This window comes from Planococcus citri, chromosome 1 (genome assembly GCF_950023065.1).
Source record: "Planococcus citri chromosome 1, ihPlaCitr1.1, whole genome shotgun sequence".
In the NCBI taxonomy this organism is placed as follows: Eukaryota; Metazoa; Arthropoda; class Insecta; order Hemiptera; family Pseudococcidae; genus Planococcus; species Planococcus citri.
In genome coordinates this window covers 84,138,806-84,156,343 of record NC_088677.1, presented here as the reverse complement: position 1 = coordinate 84,156,343, position 17,538 = coordinate 84,138,806, and the positions used below count along the sequence as shown (strand labels likewise).

Below are 17,538 nucleotides of genomic sequence, written 5' to 3'. Positions count from 1 at the left end.
TTTAATGGGTGTTATATACGCTGGATTGTATTAATTAGTGCAATATCTTCTACCAGCGAGACGCGACGAAGAAATGGAATATTTCCCTGTAAATTTTTTTCAAGTATGCGGTGTTTGCGAAGCGTCAACACTGATTTTTTTTACCGGAAGTGATAATTGTGATTATGATTCATATGTATGTGTTAGCGGTGTCATAAATATTATCCGAATGTCGTGTGGTGTTGAAATACGTGGATACGAGTAATTTTTTATTCACACGATTTAGCTAATTTTTGGTGCCAGATGTTGGTGAATGAGGGAATATGTTTAAATAACCTTTAATTGTAGGGAAAGCCTTTGAAAAAATTACCGGAAGGGTTGAAAGGCGAGTTGGGAAAAATAATTCGAGTGAAACATGGTCAAATGTTCAAAGGGATAGGGTTGATTTTTAAGAAATCCGATGTTGGAATTTTTGGAATTCGATTTCAATTTTAAACATTTTATAATTGTCAAAAATTTCTGTTTTTTATGGAAATTTTTTCCAAATCTTGAAATAATTTAAGAAAAATTGAAAATCAAACCTTCAAAATTGCGTTGTTTAGCAATTTTTAATTTTAGCCTCAGTAATCAACTTCGTAATCAAAAATCATTCATTATCGAATCTTGAAATCGATTCATTTTTAATTTTTTGATCGCAAATGATCGATCACGTTCGAAATAAAAACCAGTTTTGGAGTCAAAATTATTACAGTTACACCTTTTGATGGTAATCGAAAATTGAAAATCGAATAATCGAACCTTAAAATCGATATATTTGCAAGTTTTGTTCTCTTTTGGTCGATGATGTCTGGGATGAATGATCAATTGATCAATTTTAACCCTAAAAAATATACTTCTCGATCAAAAATTGATCATGATTAAAAATCAATTCATTCAGCGATTTTTGATCCCATCTAATCGATCATATGCGAGAAGGAAATAAATTTTAGTTTCAAATTTCAATGATAGATAGATGAACGTCTAAATTGAAAATCGATCATGATTAGAAATCGATTAATGAAACTTTGAAATTGATTTTTGTTTCATTTTTTTGATCCTTAATGATCGATTACAGTCTGTATAAAGAGTCAATTTCAGCATCGCAGTTCTAGACTCTCTGTCTCATGTTGAAAATCGATCATGATCGATAATCGATTTATGATTTTTTTTAATTTTAAAAGATTGATTACGCTCAAATTTAAAAATCGATTTCAACGTCCAAGTTAACCTCTAGATCAAAAATCGATAATGATCGATAATCGATTAATCGAACCTTGAAATCGATTTATGAATTTTTTCATTTTAAATGATCGACAACGCTCGAATTTAAAAATCGATTTCAACGTCCAAATCAACCTCTTGATCAAAAATCGATCATGATCGATAATCGATTAATCGAACTTTGATATCGATTTATGAATTTTTTTGATTTTGAATGATGCTCAAGTTCGGCGTCTAAATAATCCTCTGGATAAAAAAATCGATCACAAATCGATCATGATCGATAGTCGATTAATCGAAACTTGAAATCGATTTATGAATTTTTTTGATTTTAAATGATCGACCACGCTCAAATTTAAAAATCGATTTCAACGTCTAAATTAACCTCCAGGTCAAAAAATCGATCATGATCGATAATCGATTAATTGAACCTTGAAATCGATTTATGAATTTTTTTATTTTAAATAATCGACAACGCTCGAATTTAAAAATCGATTTCAACGTCTAAATTAACCGCTTGATCAAAAATCGATCATGATCGATAATCGATTAATCGAACTTTGATATCGATTCATGAATTTTTTTGACTTTGAATGAGCGATCGCGCTCAAATTTGAAAATCAAGTTCAGCGTCTAAATAAACTTGTAGATCAAAAATCGATCATGATCGATAATCGATTGATCGAACCTTGAAATCGATTCATGAATTTTTTCAATTTTACTGATCGATTACGCTCGAATTTAAAAATTGATTTCAACGTTCAAATAGACATCTAGATCAATAATCGACCATGATCGATAGTCGATTAATCGAACCTTGAAATCGATTAATGAATTTTTTCAAATTTTGAATGATCGATTACGCTTGAATTTAAAAATCAATTTCAACGTCTTAATAAACCTCTACCTCTAGATCAAAAATCGATCATGATCGATAGTGGATTAATTTTATTTCAAATGATTGACAACGCTCGAATTTAAAAATCGATTTCAACGTCTAAATTAACCGCTTGATCAAAAATCGATCATGATCGATAATCGATTAATCGAACTTTGAAATAAATTTATGATTTTTTTTGACTTTGAATCATCCATCACGCTCAAATTTGAAAATAAAGTTCAGCGTCTAAATACACTTCTAGATCAAATATCGATCATGATCGAACCTTTAAATCGATTTATGAATTTTTTTGATTTTAAATGATCGATTACGCTCGAATTTAAAAATCAATTTCAACGTCTTAATAAACCTCTCGATCAAAAATCGATCGAAATTGATAATCGATTAATCGAACCTTGAAATCGATTTATGAAAAAAGAAACATAAATTCAAGTCTTTTTAAACTTGGATTCTCGATCATAAATTCTATCATGATCGAAACTCGATTAATTAAACCTCGAAATCGATCATTTTTTTTCATAATCGATAATCAAATCATCAAACCTTAAAATCGAATCATTTGCGGTTCTTAGATCCTAATATTGAGTCGATTACGTTCGAATTCGAAGTACTTAAAGGATCAATTTTTTAGTCTTGAAAATACACAGTTTTCTTTTCTCGATCTGAAATTGATCATGGTTAAAAATTAAACCCTAAAAATTCACTCAAAAATCAATTTTACACTCAACCCCCCTCCCCTCAATCAAAAATCGATATTGAGCTTGATCTATGCTCGAAATACGATCTCAATTCCAACATTAAAAAATATTACTGATCTCCGAATCGAAAATCGCAGAATTGAATCTCAAAATCGATTTATTTTTTGATCCTATTATTTGATCGACTATATCATTTATGTCCAAATAAAAGATCAATTTTAGCCTGAAAAATACGATTTTCGATTAAAAATCGATCACGATTGCAAAAATCGAATTCCAAAATTCGATTAATTTTCGATTTTCGATCTCATTTTGATCGATTACTTTTACTTGTTGAATGAAAAATATATTCTTCATCCAAGAAAGGATCTCCTGATGAAAAAATCGATCATGATCGTAAATCGAATCATCGAACCTTAAAATCGATTTAATTTGCGATTTTTGATCTCTTTCACGACTGATTATGATTAAAAATCCAATTATTCGTGATTTCCGATCTCTTCTTGATCAATCACATTTGAAATGAAAAATCAACTTTAGTCTTAGCAGAAATTGAAAACCTGATCGAAAATCGATTCATTTGCGATTTTTCATCTCGAATGATCGATTTTGTTCAAAATCACAATTTATTTCGTATTTTATCGTTTCGTCTATGTTTTCTCAAAAAATGTGATTTTTTTTTCAAATCGATATTTTCGATGAATCGATTTTTTGATTTTTAGATTTTATTCACGAGAAGTGATCCTCTTTTTCAAATTTGTTTTTGTTTTTGTTCAAAAAAAACTGCAATTTTTTTTTTAATTTGAAAAATCGATGACTTTGGTCGACTGATTTTGAACTTCGATCACAAGGAGTGATTGATCTTTTCAAAGATCATCGTGAGATGTAGGATGTGTTCAAATTTTCTCCCTCGAGGATCATAAAAAATTAGATTCGGAGGGAATTGGATTGATTGAATATTCACGTTGAAAGATTTTCGTGATATCTTTCTGTTTTTATTTTGAATTTAAAATAATTTTTGTACCTGGGTAATTCTCAGAAAAAGGTAAAATTCGTGTACATGGCAAATTTCTCAACGGTTTTGGCATGAATTTTTTTTTTTTGTTTTTGGTCCATTCAAGAATGACCCCGCACACATTTCACACATGGTATTGAGGTTTTTAGACCCTCCTTTCATTGGTGTACATTTGATTTGATACCCCAAATGTCCTTCGACTTGGCTGTCACACACCATGTTTTTGAAAATGAATGTTATAAAGTGTCATGAACTTCATTTTTTTGGGGAAAAATTGACACATTCTCATTATCATAGAACACGAAGGTCCATTATTGTGCACATTGCAATTGGAATAAGTCCATAGGAAGCTCACATTTCACATTTGAAAACTGTCACACACTTTTTGCGCAAATTTTAGACCAATTTTCAATAATTTTTGGTAGCTTCCCAATCCAACATTTTTTTCTGGCGAGTGGCTGCACTGGTTCACTGTCCTCATAAAAATGTTACCCCGCAATGTTTTTTTCAAAACCTACACAATGGCTCGTTCTGATCGTATTTGTCTCTGAAAATATGATATTTCGCAAAATCGGTGTCCTTCGGCTTGCCTTTTTATTTACCCTGATGAACCCGCCAAAAACGATAATTGAGAAAGGGAAGTTATTCTACATGATAAGTACACATTTATTACGTGTTAAAAATCGAATAATGTCCAGTAGGTAAGGCTAGAAACGAAAAAACGTTGAGATTGTCCTTCGGCTTGTCCAGCGCCCATTTGTCCTTCGACTTGGCCAAATTTCAGATAGCTGTACTTTTATCGCGCTAGTCGGCATATTACACGATAATACAAGCAAAATTTTACATTTTCTCTCTCCCCACACTTCACCTCTACCCCTACCAAAAAAATAAGTCCAGATTCGAACTCTGCGGCCTGAAAAACATGAATCGACATATTACACGATAATATAAGCAAAATTTGACATTTTCCCCCTCCCCACGCCTCACCCTCCACCTCTACAAAAAATAACTCCAGATTCGAATTCTACGACCTTGAAAACATGTCAATCGACATATTACGCATCGATGAGGGTCGAATTCTAATTATCGCCGTTTTAGGGGGGCCGGGGTCCACAGTGGGGGGGATTGAATTGAGGCCAACACTAGAAAAGGGATCTGGGACACATATACAAATGATTCCCACTTGAAATTTTCCAAAAAAATGATTTTCGTTTTTCAAAATTATGCATATCAAAATCGACCCTTTTTCTGAGAATTACCCACCTACCTACTGTGATGACAGATTCTCCGATTAATTAAAAAAATTAAAAGTTCGAAAAGTTCATTTAAAAAAAGTATATTGTTGATGAAACACACAAAACGTTAATCGCGAACAAGTAGGTATAACTTGATACACAAACTTTGATAAAAGTAACACTAGGTAGGTACTAGTAAAGTACATAAGTCAGCAAAGAAAGAGCTGAAGTTGAACTGATGATTTGGTGAGCTGAGAGCTGAGTATTTATTGGGAAAAGGTTGCATTGAAAAATATGGAATTTTACATTTGGAAGCCACTGCACTTTTTATGAAGTGGATTTCAAAGGAGAACTTTATTGTTTGATTGTTTTTTAGTATAGGAAGGTATAGGATGGATTTAAGAAGCCACTGACGTTTTTATAGAGAACAATGGGTGTACATTTTTAACAAGCAGCTCAATAAAACTTTGCGTTATAGGGAAAGGTGAGGAAAAGGTATGGAATGGTTTTATAAGAGGCCGCTCTTTCTTATACATAGTTTAAAAGTATTGAAAAGAAGTGATAAAACCGAAACGAAGTAATACATATTTTACAGATGGGGTAAAAGTATGAAGAGGTAAATATGGACGATTTTTTCGTCATTACACTACTTAGTACTTATTACTTCTTCATCTTGATTTAAAAAAAAAAAAAAAATGAGATTGATAAAGCACGTAAATTTAATTAATTATTTTGGAATTGTAGATATTATTGTTAGTATATAATTCAAGTTTTCATTATGTAGTTTAAATATTTACACAATCAATTCATGATTTTTAACACAAATAAAAAATATTTTCAGGTGTGGACGCCTTCAAACCAGAAAACATATCGGAATCGGTGCTGTTGCGTTTATTAAAACAAGATATAATTTTCCATATCAAAGTGAAAGATAAAGAGAAAATGAAAGACGATCCTAGTTGCGTTATTTATCAGCAGGTATGTGTAATTCATAGGGCCAAACATGGCATCTGGCTGCCAATTTGACGAATATTTACAAACCCAAATAAATTAATATACCTATTCAGCTAAGACTTTGGAATTTCCTCTTTTGAAACACATGTCAAAAATGATTCATATTAATACAAATGTGTCGATTAATTATTACCTCGTACATGTTGGCTTTGTGATTTTTTTTTATGGAAACTAAATAGGTATTATTGAAATTATCAAATCTATCAATGTTTCCTGTAATTATGTACGTATTTTGATTTACTAAATGATTGAACATTTTTTTTGAATTTTATTTTCACAGGGCAAACAGACGGATTATTTTGTGCTGATTTTAGAAGGTCGTGTCGAAGTTACGGTCGGTCGTGAAAATTTAATGTTCGAAAGTGGTCCATTCACCTACTTCGGTTCGCAAGCTTTAATACCAAACATAGGAGTTGGTAAGTAATAAGTATTCCCTCAAATACGAAGCCCTCTTCTTTTTTAATGAATCACTAATTCACGTGTTTCTAATTCGACAGCCGAATCACCTACGAATACAAACGTCGCTCAGCCCTTGGGAAGCCTGCAATCGGTAAATTTGGAATCGATGCTGCGTTACACGTTTATACCGGATTATACAGTACGAGCGGTCTCCGAAGTGTTCTATTTACGTATAAAGCGTTCGTTTTACTTGGCAGCCAAAAAAGCTACGCTAATGGAGCGTTCGAAAAAAGTCTCGAATGCTGGCGAACATTTTGACGATGAAGTTGAAAAGGTAAACGTTTCAACATCTCGACTCGGACTCGGTCACACAATCGTGTATTGGCAAAATAAGTTGAGGGGATTTTGAAAACCGAGTGGAAAATTTTGAGCCAACGAAGGTAGAATTTTTTTTAGACGTGGATCTTTCATCATCGAGATCTGATGATGAAGCAGATGGAGAATGAGGATGAGGAATGCTTTTGTTTTGGTGAATAAGACGTATTAACCTTGAACCTATAGTGTAACAGTTGTCGAAATATTACGCTATTGCTGGTATTCGTTTTAGCATTTTACCATTCTTCTATGCGATGCCATGGGCCATAGGGCATACCTTATGCTCGCTTATACGGTTCGCTTTTGTCCTCGTGGCATCCGTAGCATTAGCATCGGTGCAGTTCGACAGAGACGCGCGCGCCGATAATCTATTTATAAAGTTGCTATTTTTACTAGACCCAGGCTAAATACTCGTAATCGTAATGGGAATGACTCACCTCCTGATGTGAAAAATGTGAATGTGACGATAATATTGTATCGTTATCAATACTTACCTACTCGTACTCTGTGACGTATAATGTGGAAATGAGCATTTTTTGGTACATGATTTTACTTTACGTAATTTGTAGAATAGTGCTGATAACGATTGCTAATAATGGAATCCACGTAATTGATTAAAAGAGCTTACGTTTTAGGAGTTAGGGGTTCGTAGATTTTGTAGGAGAGAATCTCGATTGTGGAAGTTGAGTAATATTTCAATTTTTTTTCAGCGATTTTACATCTCAGAATAGAAGATTGAAGTTTTAGATTATCATGGGGTCATTCCATACCAAATCGGTGGATTTTTGCACGAGGGGTCTTCGATTTTTTTCAAAATCAGATCGTGTTTAGAGGTCATCAAACGATGACGAATAAAGCAAACCGGGCATTTTTTCGATTTTTTTTGGCCGAGCTGTGTGGCTTGAAAATTTTCGAAAATGGCCGAAAATGAAAAATTTCAGTTGCAAATAACTCCGGATGTACGTGGTATAGGATTTTGAACTTTTTTTTCAAATTGTAATACTTTGAGAGGGTAATCGACGAATGATGTCAAAATCAGTGTTGCCACTTTCAAAAACCTAAAAAAATCGATTTAAAAACTTATAATTTAAATATAACCACGATCTCGGCGAGTAAAAATTCTGAAAAAATTCTCAGTTTTAGTCCTTTTCGTGTAGAATAACATATCGAAAAATTGGACTGGCAGTTTTTTATAATTTTCGAGAAAAAAAATTAAAAGTTTGGCACTTATTGCTAAAATACCATCAGAAACCTAAAAAATGAAATTTTTTGAATTTTTGAGATATTTTACCAATGTGTAGACTAACATGTGAAAAAATCCCCCTCCATCCCCTCCTCCTTTCAACGAATCGACGAGAAATGTCATTTTTCGTGCTATTATTTTAAGAGTGAAACATCTTGAAAAAATCTCGCTGCCGTTTTAAACCAAAGCAGAATCTAAAAAATTAATATTTTTGCATTTTTGAAATATTTCACCCCCCCCCCTCTCCTCCCCGATTTGGTCAATTGATCTGATTTTTTAAAAAATCGAATACCCCTCGTGCAAAAAATGTGGGTTATTATATTATCGTAATTTTCGCCTCAGCTGTCTAAAAAGTACTTTTTTTTAGAGTTTTTTCTTTTCCAATTATTGGACTCCTTAGTTTTGGTTCATCCTTTACCTTTTTAGAAATAGTCTAATGAAAGCCATTTTTTCTTGACAAAAACAACTTTTCACCTGAATTTCCTGCCAAAAAAAGAGTCCAATGTTCAACAATCGTTGCCAAAAATTCATGTTTTTTGTCAAAATTGTCGAAGAAAATCTCAGTTTTTGTCAACATTTTGAAAAGGTTTTAATTTCTGTCAAAAAGTCCTGTTTTTTCCAAAATGGCCAGAAAGGGCTGAATCCAAAATTTTCCTTGGTGATTATTTTTGAAAAAAAAAAAAAAAAATTAAAAAATAACAAAGATGACAAATTTTTGTTCATAATGTAGCTGACTTTAATCCCACCCCCCTGAAGGATCCAAAACGGTTCGAAATTATCACCTACCAAACAAATTGGGAGGTCAAAGATAAAGGTGTTAACTAAATTTCAGCCTTTGAGGCCAATTTGATCAAATTTTTATTCTGTTCCATGAGAAATGAGCCAAATTTGAATTTTTAGAAATTCTCCAAAAATCGAAAAATGAATTCTAGCTCCTGAAATTGTCGCTGTATCGGTTCGTTTTTCAATCCATTCCCCTCCCCCCCTCCGTTCCATAATGATCTCCAAGTACATGGTTTAAATGCACGAGAATTGAACATGTGGAGGAGGAGGAGGAGGAGGAGGTGGTGGAGGAGGGGTAATTTTTACTCATTTTCTGGGTACAAAAGAAATAAAAATCGGTTTCTAACCTGCCAAAAAATAAAATCAACCAAACAATTTTTAAAAAACTGCAAAATTTCTGTTTTTGTGTAATTAGTTTTTTTTTATTTTTGGCTCTTTTTTAAATTTTTGAAAGCTTGAGAGTAGTTTTTATTCATTTTAACAGTTGGAAAAAAATTGTAAAATACTCAATTGTTAGTTTTATTTTCAAGAGGTTCATTTGAGCCCATTTGATAACTTACTTATTGAAATCGTTACTCTTTCAAACATAGAAAAAAAAATTTAGAAACGAGCACCCTTAGACCATTTTTAGCGACCCATTTCTTAAAGTCTAGACTACGAGTACCGGAGAAAAAAATGGAGGAGTCAATCTAAAAAAAGACAAATTTCTATACTTGACTGATTTTTCCCAATAGAAAAAAATGACCGAAAAATGGGAGCTACGTACTACCTGGAAATGTTTCTTTTTACCAAATTTTGATGAACAAGAAAACAAATTTTGGAAAAGTTTGAGAATATTCAAAGTCCAGGCTTTTTATTTTTTGGGAGAGATGGAGAGGGGTAATAAACCTTCTTCGTAGTTCCAGCTCATGCCAATATCCTTGAATGATTTTAATTGAATGAATTCTCTCTGTTTTAAAAAATTTCTTAGCATAATGCCCCACTGTAAAATGAAAATTATTCCCACAAGGGAACCTCTCTTGAGGTGGCACACTCCGATTTGAACGGGACCGCGATTTTTGGAAAGAGCATAGTCTAAAACCCCCAAAACCAAATCTTCAGCTACCCAAGTTCATTTTTCGATTTTTGGCGAATTTTTGAAAATTCAAAATTGACTGTTTTTGGCGATTTATGCTTTTTTTTAAAAAGTACGTACTTGTCGTGCTTGATCAATAAAAATGGTCAAAATAAGTCCCAAGACTAATATTAATTACCCAAATCCACATTTCACCATTTCCAGTCATTCTGGAGCCTCCAGCGTAATTTTTCGATTTCTCCAGAATTTTGAATTTGCTCCAGAAGGCGTGAATATGAAGTTGGGAAGCTAAAAATCGAGTTCTATATTATACTCGACCTGTTTAACGAGTTTATCCACATTTGAGCCAATTTTGGGAGTGACACCTCAAGAGTGGTTTTTTGACCATCTTTTTTCAAAATTAAAAAATCAAAAAAATCAAGTTTCCTGTTTGTGTGGAAATTTTTGAAATTCACGCGAATCGCTGTATTTTGTCCAAAACTAACCCCTCAAATCCAAATTTCTTAATTTCCAGCCACTCTGGAGCCTCCAGCGCGATTTTTCAATTTTTCCAGAATTTTGAATTTGCTCCAGAAGTCGCGAATATGCAGTTGGGCAGCTAAAAATCGAGTTGTGTGTTATACTCGACCTGTTCAACGAGTTTATCTACATTTTAGCCGATTTTGGGAGTGACACCTCAAGAGTGGTTTTTTGACCAGCTTTTTTCAAAATTAAAAAATCCAAAAAATCAAAAGATAAACGTTTGTGAGGAAATTTTTGAAATTTGCGCGAATCGCTGTATTTCTTCAAGAACTAACCCCCGGAGCGCAAATTCTACCATTTCCAGCCGTTTTGGAGCTAGAGTGACACCTTTATTCACGCCTCCTGGAGCAAATTCAAAATTCTGGAGAAGTCGAAAAATTGCGCTGGAGGCTCCAGAATGGCTGGAAATGATGAAATTTGGATTTTGGTAATTAATATTAGTTTTGGGACTTATCTTGACCATTTTTATTGATCAAGTACGTACTTTTTTTTTTAAAAAGCATAAATCGCCAAAAACAGTCAATTTTGAATTTTCAAAAATTCCCCAAAAATCGAAAAATGAACTTAGGCAGCTGAAAATTTGGTTTTGGGGGTTTTGGACTATGCTCTTTCCGAAAATCGCGGTCCCGTTGGACCTCAAGAGGTTTTCTTGTCAGGTACCTATTTTTCAACTTTTGAGTCAACAAAGTCAAAGTCGACTCAATGACAAAATGTGCAAAAGTGACTGAAAATACTTATCTAGGTACCAATTGTAATTTTAAGCAGTTTGGGAAATTTAAATCCACCCCTTTTCCCCTTCCTCTCGTTCTGGTACGTCTCAAGAACACCCCCCCCCCTTCCACTCCTCTCATAATCTAAAATTACGAAGAAAAAAATGCATTATTTAGCGAAATAGATTTTATTTAAAGAAAAAATATATGTAACTTTGCCACTTCCTTTTTATAATCACAAAAAACGAACAGAAAATATACTTATGGGCCCTCCTTGAATGAAAATTGTTGATCAAGCTTTTTTTCTCTATATACTCCGCAGCAATTTAAAATTGTGCTTCTCGATAAGCATTTTCTATTATTTCCTGCTTTTTCTTTTCAATTCGTGTCGTCAAATCATTCCATTGTTGCTGCAGATTTTTCAGCGTTTCGTTTTCTATCTCTTCGCTCTGATAATCTTTTGCCAATTTCTGAAATGTACAATATCAAAAAATTAAAAAATTACATCATTTTTTTCTCTTTTCAATAATTTTATTAAAATGTTAAAAACGTAAAAGTTTGTTTTAATTTTTTTTTTAAATTTCAAGAACTGAGGATGAGAGATTTTTGGCACGATGTAATTTTTCAAATTTGAGGTTTGATGCAGGGAATTTTTTTCATGAAAACTAACAACTTTAAGGGAGGATTGGAGTGAAAAAAATTCACCCAAAAATATGCAGCAGTAGGTACGTATAAAAAAGCTACCCTAACACTCCCCCTCCTTCCCTTTACATATCATTTTACGAGAGTTGAATGAAATATTTAGTTGCTAGGTACTTATTTTATTATTGAAATTTGAAAATCAACTTACCGAATTTATATGATTACAGCAGCAAATTCCGATCTTAGAAGTATTTGAGGTGAGCGGAGACCATTCCGTATACGCGATTAAAGCCTGTTTCAGTAACAATTTGCACTTATTCATTTTCTTGCGATCACGTTTCAAATTTAAACGAATGCTTATTTACTTATTTGAAAAATATGAACCAAATTTTAATAGAAAAGTCGACATCTGTTCAGTTGCATTTGTAGATTCATACTGAACTGAACATGTGAGTAGGAGGTCTCGATGGATGTCTATTGCAAAGGACCTTTTTAGTTGCATCATTCGTCTGCTTCGTGAACGATTTGTTGTGAAGTTGGAATTCGTTTGTCACGAAATTGCTCGGTTTCTTCAATTGAGTATTGAATAATTTTTTTTCTTCAATTTTTCTTATTTTTGGGTTCAAAAATAATTCGTTGTTTGCAAAAGCAAATAATTTCATATTAACAAAAAAAAAAAAAAACTGAAATTCGAATGATTGAATGATTTTATTTAAATTGACGTATGTACTTTCGTAGGAGCGTTCTACTTTTTTTGAGATTATTTTTGGGGTATACTGTGTTCGTAAAGTGTCGTTTTCTGTCTATTTTATTTATAATTATCAACTCGTTGATAAGAAGCAAACGTACATTTTGAAGCCACTTGGCCTCATTTTGTTATATCTAATTTCTGATTAGCCAATACCGATTGTCACTTTCCTGTTTTTTTTTTTGTTTTTTTTTCTTTCAGTAATTTACTTTGCGATAACTTTATTTTTCTGTTTATATTTCCAGCTATTGCATAATTTCGGAAAAGGTGGCAGTGGAGACGACGATTCAAAAAGTCAAGAATCACGTGACGGCTCGTTCCCCAATACACAAGTATGTGATGATGACCAATTGACCAATGATCCTTCTTCCCTCTGTATTACCGATAATTTGTAAATTCTTCGAAATGCTTTATTTTCTTTTTCACCTTTTTTCATCATTCATTTCTAAATAATGTAAAATTTCATTGCGATGAACTGATGCTATTTTGCTTTATCGAGGGAAAAAATTACTTCGAGCGGGCTCGCAAATTAGAATAAGACTATATTTATCACGCTTTTTATTTTTATTCCATCTTTAAAATTGGTTCTTACTTAATTTCACTCAGTGATTTGTTGAATGGGTATTTTTTTTTTTCAAGTTGAATGTTCGTTTTTTTGTTTTGTTTTTTTGGTTCTGTTTCATCGTTAATTTGTTTTAATGACTCGTTTTGCCATTTTAAAATTATTTTTTTGCTTGTATTTAGCGAATTATTATGTTATATAGATATATATTTTTACTGCTTTTATTCTGCTTATATATCGTTGCTACTTGTATTTTGTTATTGTTAATGGAAATACTCGTAATTTTAATTAAGAATTTTTATCTACCTATAGTCGTGTTTTGCGATTTGCGTTCGTTTTAAGTATCTACTCGTATTAGTATTTATGTGCTTATAGAACTGGCGATTATTTTACAGATGAGTATGAGTAAAAAAAATGGAAGATATAAACCGAATAACTTAGAAGTAGCCCCGTTTAAAGGCTCTAGTACGGAATTATTCATTTAAAAAGGTATTATTTGGTTTGAAAAAGAGAACAAAAAAAAAATCACCGAAATAACCGTTTTGGATTTGAATCTGAATTTGCGTTACTAAAATGCCTTTTTACAACATAATTTTCCTGTACAATATTTTTTTATTTTTTTTTATTTTTTTATGCGTTGATTTTGAATGTTTTGAAATTAATCAACTTAATTCGTGTTTAGTGTGGCGATTCGTTTTTTGTTACTCATCGTAGTATCGTCGTAATTATTTTATGAGCAATATTTTAGAATTTTGTCTTGTTTTAGCCATTGTTTGTTTGTTGAGTGTATTTTGATCTAATTTTTTTTTTTTTTTTTTTTGTAAACTTGATTGATTATTTTTTGGGAAAGGTGTTGAAATGATTCGAAGAATTTATGGCCCATTTTTTATCGTTCCTGGATGTTAAGAGTCAGATTTTGGGGATTTTTTTAGTGAATTTTCATTTAGGGGCCATTTAGGTGGAAGAAGATAAAATCCTTGCGAAGTCGTTTGCTCAAAATATTAATTTTTTAAAAATTTTCTTCCTTTTTATATTCAAAGTGAGGATTTTAAGATCTGATAAGTTTTTTCTTCTTCACATTTTTTTCAAAAGTAGGTATCGAATTTCAAAAATAAACACTTGAAAAAATTCAAAACGTGTTGTCTAAAAGAAAGTGTTGCCCAATCGAACTGCTAAAATGTTTATTCGAGACCTCTTACTTGGAAAAAAAGTTCAAATTGTAATAATGTCCATCTCTTGTGGTCCAACTTGAGAAAAACCTCTCTTGAAAAGAGGGATAGGTGAGATGTTTTAAAACTTTCATGAATTCTTTTTCGAAATAATAATTTTTTTAAAACTCACAATTTTTTAAATGAACCTTGAAAGAAATAAGTTAGTTGTGATATTTCAAATTTGAATCAATTTTTGCAATCATGTTGCTTTTTTACTTGCATTTTTTTTTAAATGCGTATATTTTACAATTTTTTATGGGGGGGGGAGGGGGAGGGGGAGTCATAATAATTTCCGAATGCTCTTGCTGAATGAACCTCGCGAAAAACTTTAGGATCATAAAATTGTTCGCAAAATTTTATTGGAATCAAAGTTCATCTCCAGTGATTTGTTTTTTACTTTTTAAATCGTTATAAAATGGCTTACTTAATGCAAAATTTAACTGTCTTGAACTCAAAAATTATAATGTTTGAAAATTTGTAGAGCATTAGGTGGTTCTTATTTGTGAACATTTCTGAGTTTTTGTTCATTTTTTGCTGCCATCTTCTGAAGTTTTTGGTTTCCAATTTTGAAAAAAAATTGAAAATTTCAGCCTCCTCTGGCCTCCCCCCACCTCATTGAATCTAAGTGATGCTAAGAGTCCTCTGTACTTGTAAAAAAAAAAAAATTGAAAATGAGTGAAAAATTCTTCAAAACATAGAAAAATGAAAAAATGAAATTGAAAAAATAGGTACTCAATTTTGGTCACAGAATTTTTCCGAATAAAAGATGAAACCTCCCTGGACCCCTACCCCCTTCCCCCACAGTAATTTTGGTCCCCTCACCCCGAGAATGATAATAATTTAAAAATATAACAAATAATGAAACATTTTAATTTGAAAATCCATCAAAATAAAAATTGAATCAAACCGAAATTTATTAAAAATTCTCAATGTTTACGTTTAAATTCCTTCGAAAAGGTAACCTCTTTTTGTTAAAAAAAAAAAAAAAAAAAAAAAAACTCCAGTTTCAGTTTTTTAAGTCATTTTAATTCCTCTGTACAAAGCTACCTCCCCCCCTCGCCAACTTGATTAAAAATAAAAACAAAACCAAAAAAATTGATAAAAAATTTCTTAGTGTAAAAAAATCAAGAAAATTAATATTTAAATTACTGACATTTTTCAAAAATTCTCAATTTTTGTGTGAAAATTTCTCCAAACAACCTTTTTTATTTTTTCCTCCTGGAAAAATCCTCCTCCAGCCCTCCAAATAATTTCGGTTCCTTTGTAAAGGCACATCCTCTCCCCCCCCCTCACCCAAAAAATGAAAATAAAATTTAAAAATATACCCAATGAAAAGCTTTAATTTAAAAATCCATCAAAATTAACAAAAAAAATTCAAAAATGAATCAAAACAAAATTTATTGAAAATCCTCAGTGTAAAAAAAAACAAACTCCAGTTCCAGTTTCTCAAGTCTTTTTAATTCCTCTGTACAAAGCTACTTCCCCCCCTCGCGAACTTGATTAAAAATAAAAACGAAACCAAAAAAATTGATAAAAAATTTCTTAATGTAAAAAAATCAAAAAAAAAAAATTGAATGTTGAAATTACTGACAGTTTTTAAAACTTCTCAATTTTTGTGTGAAAATTTCTCCAAACAACCTTTGTTATTTTTTCCTCCAGGAAAAATCCTCCTCCAGTCCTCCAAATAATTTCAGTTCCTTTGTAAAGGCACATCCCCCCCCCCTCGCCCAAAAAATGAAAGTAATTAAAAAATATACCCAATGAAAAGTTTTAATTTAAAAAACCATCAAAATGAACAAAAACAATTCAGAAATGAATCAAAACGAAATTTATTGAAAATCCTCAGTGTAAAAAAAAAAAAACAAAAAAAAACTCCAGTTCCAGTTTCTTAGGTCATTTTAATTTCTCTGTACAAAGCTACCTTCCCCCCTCGCCAACTTGATTGAAAATGAAAACGAAACCAAAAAAATGTCTTAATGTAAAAAAATCAAAAAAATAAATATTGAAATGACTGACATTTTTCAAAAATTCTCAATTTTTATGTGAAAATTTCTCCAAACAACATTTTTAATTTTTTCCTTCAGGGAAAATCCTCCTCCAGTCCTCCAAATAATTTCGGTTCCTTTGTGAGGACCCGTCCGTCCTCCCCCCCCCGCCCAAAAAATGAAAATAATTAAAAAATGTACCCAACGAAAAGTTTTAATTTAAAAATCCATCAAAATGAAGAAAAAAAAATTCAAAAATGAATCAAAACGAAATTTATTGAAAATCCTCAGTGTAACAAAATAAAAAAAAAACTCCAGTTCCAGTTTCTCAAGTCATTTTAATTCCTCTGTACAAAGCTACCTCCCCCCCTCGCCAACCTGATTAAAAATAAAAACAAAACCAAAAAAATTGATGAAAAATTTCTTAATGTAAAAAAATTAAAAAAATGAATATTGAAATGACTCACATTTTTCAAAAATTCTCAATTTTTGTGCGAAAATTTCTCCAAACAACATTTTTTATTTTTTCCTCCAGGAAAATCCTCCTCTAGTCCTCCAAATAATTTCGGTTCCTTTGTAAAGGCACATCCTCCCCCCCCCCTCACCCTAAGTATGAAAATAATTGAAAAATATGCCCAATGAAAAGTTTCAATTTAAAAATCCATCAAAATGAACAAAAAAAAATTCAAAATTGAATCAAAACGAAATTTATTGAAAATCCTCAGTGTAAAAAACAAAAAAAAACTCCAGTTCCAGTTTCTCAAATCATTTTAATCCCTCTGTACAAAGCTACCTCCCCCCCTCACCAACTTGATTAAAAATAAAAACGAAACCAAAAAAATTGATGAAAAATTTCCTAATGTAAAAAAATCAAGAAAATGAATATTGAAATTACTGACATTTTTCAAAAATTCTTAATTTTTGTGTGAAAATTTCTCCAAACAACATTTTTTATTTTTTCCTCCAGGAAAAATCCTCCTCCAGTCCTCCAAATAATTTCGGTTCCTTTGTAAATGCACATCCTCCCACCCCCCTCACCCAAAAAATGAAAATAATAAAAATTATACCCAATGAAAAGTTTTAATTTAAAAATCCATCAAAATGAACAAACAAAATTCAGAAATTAATCAAAACGAAATCTATTGAAAATCCTCACTGTAAAAAAAAAAAAAAAAAAAAAA

The 17,538-nt window shown here is 31.7% G+C and overlaps 1 protein-coding gene and 1 long non-coding RNA gene across 3 annotated transcripts in view; one reads left to right on the top strand and one right to left on the bottom strand.

The window, feature by feature from the left end:
• The window catches only part of uex (metal transporter uex), a 105,318-nt gene that overhangs the window by 80,364 nt on the left and 7,416 nt on the right, over nucleotides 1-17,538 (top strand). The window contains exons 8-12 of one of the 2 annotated variants that reach the window (XM_065354698.1): nucleotides 5,930-6,066; nucleotides 6,383-6,518; nucleotides 6,600-6,835; nucleotides 12,845-12,931; nucleotides 13,557-13,650. In XM_065354698.1, the coding sequence (XP_065210770.1) occupies nucleotides 5,930-6,066; nucleotides 6,383-6,518; nucleotides 6,600-6,835; nucleotides 12,845-12,931; nucleotides 13,557-13,646 (686 nt within the window). In that variant the 3' untranslated portion in view covers nucleotides 13,647-13,650. The remainder of the gene's footprint in view (nucleotides 1-5,929; nucleotides 6,067-6,382; nucleotides 6,519-6,599; nucleotides 6,836-12,844; nucleotides 12,932-13,556; nucleotides 13,651-17,538) is intronic. The other variant, XM_065354690.1, reaches the window with a different exon arrangement.
• LOC135838898 (uncharacterized) lies at nucleotides 11,379-12,794 on the bottom strand. The gene is made up of 2 exons (XR_010557492.1): nucleotides 12,060-12,794; nucleotides 11,379-11,679 (listed from the first exon to the last, which is right to left on the bottom strand). It is a non-coding gene; the product is annotated as an uncharacterized LOC135838898 (long non-coding RNA).